Source organism: Solanum dulcamara, chromosome 2 (assembly GCF_947179165.1).
Source record: "Solanum dulcamara chromosome 2, daSolDulc1.2, whole genome shotgun sequence".
Taxonomy (NCBI): domain Eukaryota; kingdom Viridiplantae; phylum Streptophyta; class Magnoliopsida; order Solanales; family Solanaceae; genus Solanum; species Solanum dulcamara.
The window spans coordinates 20941318-20950238 of record NC_077238.1 but is presented as its reverse complement, the minus strand read 5'-3'; the positions used below and the strand labels follow the sequence as shown (position 1 = coordinate 20950238).

The 8921-nt window shown below is 34.9% G+C and overlaps 1 protein-coding gene across 2 annotated transcripts; it reads left to right on the top strand.

Moving 5' to 3' along the window:
• The first annotated feature begins 650 nt into the window (after positions 1–650).
• On the top strand, positions 651–8129 carry LOC129880430 (probable LRR receptor-like serine/threonine-protein kinase At1g67720). 2 transcript variants are annotated; one of them, XM_055954462.1, is made up of 15 exons: positions 652–990; positions 1941–2478; positions 2808–3319; positions 3441–3573; positions 3776–3847; positions 3919–3987; positions 4085–4156; positions 4330–4398; positions 4810–4970; positions 5059–5312; positions 5993–6119; positions 6213–6278; positions 6371–6557; positions 6639–6771; positions 7508–8129. In XM_055954462.1, exons 1-15 carry the CDS (start codon positions 921–923, stop codon positions 7823–7825), a joined length of 2781 nt encoding a protein of 926 aa, XP_055810437.1. In that variant the 5' UTR covers positions 652–920; the 3' UTR covers positions 7826–8129. The 2 variants fall into 2 exon arrangements, with proteins under 2 accessions (XP_055810439.1, XP_055810437.1); XM_055954464.1 differs by lacking the exon at positions 4085–4156 and having other exon boundaries at positions 651–990.
• Positions 8130–8921: the final 792 nt, after the last annotated feature.

The window sequence follows — 8921 nt, the reverse complement described above, 5'->3', positions numbered from 1 at the left end:
CCAAAAGCAAAAGGGAGATGATGTGAATATCAGATTCTCTTTTTCTTCCTTTAAAGAGATGCTTTTGCAGTTTGCATGGCCAGATTTTCATCCCACATCCATATCCAATATCACAATAATATATTGATCAAGAAAAAGAATCATTCATCAATAAATAATACAATCATCTTCCTTTAAGGATTGGACCCCACATGCAAAAACAGTGAGCTTGTGATTTTCGCACTATTTAAAAGGAATTCTTGCATATTTAAATTATTCATAATATGTAAATGCGCTCATGGGGTTTAATTGATATTTATATTTTTTAATTTTAAATATACCTAAATAAAAAATTAAATTTATATAAAACTGAATAAATAATATATGTATTCTATATGATAATTCACGTGTATTGTACTCTTATTCAAATTTAAGTAGTTATATATGTATATTCAAAATTGAACGACATAAAAGCTATTTGAGACCAAATTAAAGGATATTTATGTATTATTATGCCTTTATATTAGAGATTTGGTCAAATCAACTAGAAAAGAAGAAACAAAATTTAAAACAGAGAAAAAAAATGAAATAAATAAAAATGGACAAATATTGTTTTACTTGCTTTCCACTTTGCAGTGGTGTGAAGTGTCAACATTACTAAATATTCTTTCCCAAAGCAAAGTGAAAAAGTTGAAGCTGAAAGATGAAGTTGAATTCCTTCTACCTTTGGAAAAAGCAGATTTCAAAATATTCAAAAGAAAAACAACATAGGAATGTGAGTGAACATTACACAAAACTCCTCAATAACAATAAAGTTAAAGGTAATCCAAGAAAGATCAATTAAGATCCACTTTTAGGGAGTCGTGAACTTCACTAAATACTAAAATATTATACTACAAGTTTATCAAACAGAACACAGCTTATCTTCTTCTTCATCTTCCATGGGTTTTCTTTTACAATCCTTTGTTATACTTCTTTGCTTCACTCCAGCAATTGTGTGTCAAGTTACAGGTATGTCCTCTTTACATCTTTACCTTCACTATACCACATAATCTTGAAATAAAAAATCAATCTTGGCTTCAAATAACCTGAATTTCAATAGAATAAAACACATATATGCCACATCTAGAAATTTCCTACTTGATTTTCATTAGGTCAAGATAAAGGGATTTTATATATATAGACCATACCTATTATTAGTTGAGAATAGATTTTAGTCATGTTAATACATTTACTTTAGGTACTATGTACTCTAGGAAACTTTTAATCCTGTCAAAGATTTATATGCCAGTAGAAAATAGTGAACTTCTAGTGTTTCTTCTTTTTGGTTTTTATTCGGTGTAATATTGGTTGGAGATGAGCTTAAATGACAAGAGAGAGTTGCTTGGTAAACACCCTTCACCAACAACTCTGGGGTCGTTTGGTAGCTGATTTGAAATTGAGAGGTATTAAATATTGCATAAGTAATACCATATTTGGTAGCTGGTCAGCAGGTAAATTATTTATGTATAAAATTATCACGATGATTGGTTTACAATTTATAAATCTGCATAACAAATACATATATAAGTTACGAAAAAATCTATGTGTTATTTTATTCAGGATAGAATGTGGAAAAAGTAATACATGAATAACTGAACCGTGTATAAAATAATACTACATAGATTCTTCGCAATTAATCCATGTATTACTAATACCTGCATAACTCTAAGCAGCTACCAAACGACCCCTAAGGTTTGTGGGTTTGAGTCACCAAGGGAGCAAAAAGGGGTGGGAGCTCCTAGGGAGGGGTAAAAAAAAAAGAGAGAGATGAGCTGAAATAGAGGGATATGGTCAGTGAGGATTCATGTAGCCGATCCAACTCGCTTGGGATTGAGGCATAGTTACAACTGACTTGATTTTCATTAGGAAAAGATAAATGAATGGCATCTTGTTCATGAAATGAAGGTTTAATTATGCAGAGTTTGTAAGTATAGACTGTGGAAGTGCAAACAATTATACGGACACGAGTACAGGATTAGTATGGACTTCGGATGCTGGAATCATGGGGCATGGGAAACCAGTTGTGGTAGTGAATGCAAATGTAAACTCACAACAATATCAAAGGCGCAGAGACTTTCCAGCGGACAGCAACAAATACTGTTATACTTTAAACACCAAGGAGAGAAGGCGTTATCTTGTCCGAGCAACATTCTTATATGGAAGTCCTGCAGCAGAGGGAACATACCCCAAATTTCAGCTCTACTTGGATGCAACTAAGTGGGGAACTATAACCATTTCAGAATCTTCAAGGATATATGTGAGCGAAATGATCATAAGAGCACCTTCAAACTCTATCGACGTGTGCTTGTGTTGTGCAACAACAGAGTCCCCTTTCATATCTACTCTTGAGCTGAGACCTCTAAACTTGTCAATGTATGCCACGGACTATGAAGATAACTTTTATTTAAAAGTGGCAGCAAGAGTAGATTTTGGAGCTCAAAGCAAGGAACCTATAAGGTATATTAAATTTTGGGAATATGCTTTAGTCATGTTTGAACGTTCTCTTTGGATCCTACGTTTTCTAAGAGTCTTTTAGTCCTGTTAGTAATTTATATGCCAATAGAAAATATAGCGAACTTACAGTATCTTATTTTTTTAATTGTAATATTGGTCTAATATGCACTTAAATGGAGAGACAATGATCAGTGAGGATTCATATAGCGTAGCTTGCTTGGGAATGAGGCGTAGTTGTTGCTGTTTGTGAGGTGATACAAAAGCAGATAAACCATAAGTTAAGATTTTTTCAGCTCTCACAAGATCATAACAAGAATAGATCTGTCTCACAGGTATCCTGATGATCCCTATGACCGTATATGGGATTCGGATCTAAAAAAAAGGCCAAACTTTCTAGTAGATGTGGCTGCAGGCACAGAAAGAATCAATACAACAAAGTACATAGATACAAACACAAGAGAATACCCACCCATTAAAGTAATGCAGACTGCAGTAGTTGGGACTAAAGGAATGCTCAGCTATAGGCTGAATCTTGATGACTTTCCAGCGAATGCACGAGCTTTTGCATACTTTGCTGAGATTGAAGACTTAGGGATGAATGAGACCAGGAAGTTTAAAATGGAGCACCCTTACGTTCCCGACTACAGCAATGCTGTGGTGAATATAGCAGAGAATGCAAATGGAAGTTATACTTTGTATGAGCCTAGCTACATGAACATAACATTGGATTTTATACTGTCATTCTCCTTTGTGAAGACTCCTGACTCAACTCGAGGTCCACTACTAAGTGCAATGGAAATATGTAGATATGTGCAAATTGCTACAAAGACGGATGAACAAGATGGTACAATGACCATTTTATGCTTAGTCTAGTTATTTATCTCTATCCATCTATGGTAATTGTTTTACTTCTACACATAATTTTACCAAATATAGCTAATTTATTTAAAGATTCTACTTGTAAGTGAGTACTCTCAACGCCTTCCGCTCCATGTCATTGGGAAGTGATTGGACAGATGAAGACGGTGATCCTTGTGTACCTACACAATGGGAATGGGTGACTTGCAGCACAACTAGTCCACCAAGAATCACAAAAATGTGAGTTATATTGCTACTATATGAGATATGGATATGATGCTAGTCACAGGACGAAAACATAAGGACATTATTTGCAACTACTACTAACCACTGTCCTGCTATAATCCGACAGTGAGATACAGAGAAGAGATGATAAAACTTTTACACAGCATTAGACAGAAATGGTCCTAATCAATTTGATATTTTACTTTGATTTCATCAGAACAATGTCAGGCAAGAATATTAAGGGTGAAATTCCTCGCGAGCTACAACATATGGAAGGACTGACAGAGTTGTAAGTCTGCTTATAAAACAAGTCAAATTTTAATCTTACTATTTCAGTTCCTCATATTTTCTACACTATAGGTGGTTGGATGGAAACTCCCTGACCGGAACAATCCCTGACTTGAGCAATCTTGTTAATTTGAGAATTATGTAAGATCTTTACTAGTGGCTCCACTTTAACAAGTATATCTTTTTCTGTTCTGTTTTTTTCCTTTTAATTAGATTTTTGTATTTTGTCAACATGCAGACATCTTGAGAACAACAACTTGACTGGTCCAATACCTTCATACCTTGGAGGTTTACCAAGCTTATTAGAACTGTATGTTGTGATCAGGATAACAAAACCTTAACTTGATTTAGCGTACAACGCTTCATAATTTGGTTACTCCAAATTTTAAGTATCCAAGATGGATAGTTGGTAGTCTTCTTTATATTTTTTGCTGTCATGGAACACCTTGTATCAATCTTAGAAATTTTGTTTCTTTGTGGCAGAGATGTCCAGAATAACAGCCTAACTGGAGAAATACCGTCATCTTTATTAACAGGAAAAGTAACTTTCAAGTAAGCATACCTTTAATTCTGTACTGGATTGTTGTACCCAGAATACCATAAGAATATGTCAGCAACTAGATCAAAGTAGCTATTTTACTATAGAGTGATTATATTCCTTAGTTTGGATATCTATATCATAAACAAAGGTTATGTCAGTGATCTAGGATTTAGATATACACAGCAATTTTTATGTCACATTATGCTAGGAAGAGAGAAAATAAATTTCATGAATTTTCATCAATTCTTGAAAGTGAGAACTAGGAAATAACATTTACATTTATCTTTGAGCATAGTTAGGGAAAGAGAAATTTTCTTGTACCCTTCAGCAGTACCACATAAACATGGATGTGTGTGTACTGATGGAAGATCTGTTACAATCAGGAAATGAATTCACTTGAAAATGTGTTCCCTTTCTCACAGGTATGAAGGAAATCCTAATCTAAGACCCGAGTCAAACCATAGTACACGTTCCAAAGTGATACTAGGAGCTTCAATTGGAGGACTAGTGATTATATTGGTTCTATTTGCCATCAGTATATTCTTTTTGTGCCACTTCAGAACAAAAGTATCTCATCAAAAAGGTGAAACAACCACTAAACTGTCTTCTTAACTTTTAATTCCATTGCTCCAACATCTTTTCGTACAAATCATTCCATCTATAACTCCCAGGTGAATCTATGCGCACAAGCGCTAAACCCCCAACAGCTTGTTCAATTGCAAGAGGTGGATCCTTAATGGATGAAGGAGTGGCATACTATATCCCACTATCCGTGATAGAAGAAGCAACTGAAAATTTTTCAACGAAAATTGGGAAGGGAAGTTTTGGACCTGTTTACTATGGAAGACTTAGGGATGGGAAAGAAGTTGCTGTCAAAACTATGGCAGATTCATCAAGTCATGGAACCAAACAGTTTGCTACAGAGGTATATTAAGGTTTCTATACTTTTGGTACCATCTCAATGACATAAAACATGTTAATCTTCTATCTGGAGTAACTTATTAAGCTGCTAATTAGCTTTAAGCCCAAATAATAGCAGCTGACACAGCTGTGGTAATAAGGACTATGAGATTTTCTTTTAAGCTCTGATCATCAGTCAGACTTCATAAATATATGACATACCTAAACAAATTATTCATGGTGCTTGTTTCGCTATAATCTACACTTTGTGACTCATCATAAATCACAAACATAAGCTTAAGTTGGATGAGCATAAACAATGCTGCTTGTTTCATTGTTTCGAACTTACCTCATTTAAACTCAAAAGAAAATCCATTCCTTATGTATTTGATACTTAAATGCTGTAAATGTCAAGGAGCTGAGAAAGCAGACTACCATAATTTCACATATGGATAAAGCCATTTTCATCGAGAAATGCACAAATATGAATTACAATAGAGTCAGCGGATGTGAAATATATAACTATATGCTGGAAGATGCCTATAAGAACAACTAAAAAAGTAAAGTAACATTTTTTCTCCATTAAAGTACTCAAAACTTATCGATCGATTCGATCATTCCTGTACAAATTAGACAATTCACAACTTCATAAGATATTTCTTTTGGTTGGAAATTTATACCACTAGTTAAATAACATACTTGCAGGTGGCTCTCTTGTCAAGGATCCATCACAGAAACTTGGTTCCATTGATCGGATACTATGAGGATGACCAACAACGTATGCTTGTCTATGAATACATGCATAATGGAACTTTGAGAGATCATATAACTGGTCTGCACCTTTATGTATACTATAATTGCTATATGTTTTTCTGCATTATTTCCTCCTTGAACTGAATTTATCACACCCCAATTTTGTGGACAGAATCCACTGATAAAAAGCATTTGGACTGGCTAGCACGTCTTAACATTGCAGAAGATGCAGCTAAAGGTTGCAGAAATTTTGCATTGTCAAGAACTTAGAAGTATGTTTTTCTTAGTTAGCCCCGAATCACAAAATAATATTTTTGAGCTTCCTCGTAGGCCTTGAGTACTTACATACTGGATGCAACCCCTCTATCATTCATCGAGATGTGAAAACTAGCAACATTCTCTTAGATATAAATATGCGAGCAAAAGTATCGGATTTTGGACTATCAAGGCAAGCTGAAGAAGATTTAACACATGTCTCAAGCGTGGCACGAGGAACTGTTGGCTACCTTGATCCTGAGTAGGCCATAATCTATCATGAGATTGAATATTTTGCTAGTGATTTTCATTCTTGGTCCTCATGTTTCTCCATTTCCAACAGGTACTATGCAAATCAGCAATTGACAGAAAAAAGTGATGTGTATAGTTTTGGGGTTGTCCTTTTGGAATTGATCTCGGGAAGAAAGCCTTTTTCTACTGAGGAATATGGTGCTGAATGGAGCATTGTTCACTGGGTAAAGTTTATCATAGCTCTTTCTATACATTTCAGGGATGATAACATAAGTTGAGCTTAAGCGGGGAAACATGGCAATTGAGGATTCATATATCGGACCGCAACTTGTTTGAAATTGAGGAATAGTTGTTGTTGTATATATCATCCACCAGCATCACGTGTTCATAATGCATATAAAAAAATCAGATATCTCTTCTACAAAAATCAGAATAAGTATCAAAGCCAAGCCAGCTAGTAGAACTATTAGGTTGTGAACTAGGATAAAGGGGCATAGCTAGGTACAAAGTGCAGCAAAGCAAAAGAAATCAATAAGAAGCTGATCAGGGAATATAAATTTTCAGGGTGGATAGTTATTGTAGTAATATATAAAGGATTCAGGAATTGAAATTAAGAGAAGTCAATGATTTCAAATGTTGGTATCATGGTGATTACCACACATAAACTTCTGTCTGTCTGAAATAAAAAATGGAAAGATGAAAACCATGGTTCTTTTCTCTGGACAGAAGCGTAAGATACTCTATCAAGTTCTGGATGAGCAGTAGTATGCATGCCAATAAAATGTTGGTGTGTTATGAAGTTGCTAATTAGAAAAACTGAAATAAATTGAATACAATCTGCTGATCACAATCATGTTGAAGCATGTGATCCACTCATCTTAATTGTTAAGTTGTTAGATAGAGCACTCTTTAAGTTAATTATATTATGCTTCAACAGATCTGACCAACAATATTTTGCAGGCAAGATCATTGATTCGCAAAGGAGACGTGATAAGTATCATGGATCCTGCACTAGTAGGACATGTCAAAGTTGAGTCAGTATGGAGAATAGCAGAAGTTGCAATACAATGTGTGGAAAGGCATGGCACATCCAGGCCAAGAATGCATGAAATTCTATCAGCCATACAGGATGCAATCAAGATCGAAAAGGGGATTGATAAATTGTCTTCTTCAGGAAGTTCGAAGGCACAATCTTCCAGAAAGACACTCTTAACAAGCTTCCTGGATGTAGAAAGCCCCGACGTATCCAGAAACTCACTTACCCCTTCTGCTAGATGAACAAGTAATTAACAAGAACCATTGTCAATCACTAATGTTTAAACTTCATGGTTTATGTCCTTTTTTTTTTATGTTTTTGGATGTACATAGTGAGTATTATTTTAACTGTACAATAACAGACATTAGTAGGATGTTACTCACTTTAACTGTACATTAACAGACATTAGTAGGATGTTACACACTGACAAGTGAATCATATTTTGGGGAAAATAGTCGGTACATTATGTCTCAACTCAGAACCTACAGTATCTAATCATATACCTCTAGATTGCTTGTATAATACTAAACATTAGCTTGCATGAAAGTAGTATCATTGAGCTATGTTTCATTCTCTATCTCTACTTCTTGTAGTATAATCAGAGGCGGACCTACGTGGTCCAATGAGGATGTACGTACACCCGGTAACATTTTTTTTTTTTTTTATATATGTATAGATAGACTAAAAAAGGTTCATATACTTAATTGTGCACTTTTATTCTCAAGATGTGTTTGGGTGCTTTTGTTTGAAGGTGAGACTTCCAACTCAACACTGTGAGCTCGACTCCAGCCAAGGTTTTTTCTTCTTTTAAAGCCAGCCCATTCTTAAATAGGGCTGCTTATCGGGCGGATCGGACAGATTATTATGCTTAATGGTTTGGCTTAACGGTTATCGGCTTTTAAAAGTACTAATCCGCTAGCCAACCTATAAGATATCGGTTGGTTCAGTATCGGATTAGCATTTATAGGACGGTTATCGGGCGGTGTATCGGTTAAGTATAGCATGACTTGCTGCATTTGAAGCCTCACTTTCACCTATCACCTTATCACTTTGTTCAGCTATTCTAGAAGTTTAAGACTTTGAGTTCCTGTATTTCAATCAACAACCCAAAAATAAGCTATGATATGGATAATCAATTTTATAACAATAGTTTAATAACGCCAAAATCAGTGAAGCACATACCAAAATTAACAGAAATAATCAAAGAAGATTCAAAGCCAATTTAGACATAAAGTGTGGATTTAGCACATTAACATAAAGAATCAGTGAACCAAAGATCTGAAACCTTAAAGAAATTCATGTTTTAGCCAAAATTCACAACAAGAGTAAACATGCATC

Coding starts and splice junctions, on each gene's coding strand:
- LOC129880430 (XM_055954462.1), top strand. CDS start 921: ATGGGTTTTCTTTTACAATCCTTTGTTATACTTCTTTGCTTCACTCCA. Junction 4,399..4,809: donor ACAGGAAAAGTAACTTTCAA/GTAAGCATACCT, acceptor CCTTTCTCACAG/GTATGAAGGAAATCCTAATC. Junction 6,120..6,212: donor TTTGAGAGATCATATAACTG/GTCTGCACCTTT, acceptor TTTTGTGGACAG/AATCCACTGATAAAAAGCAT.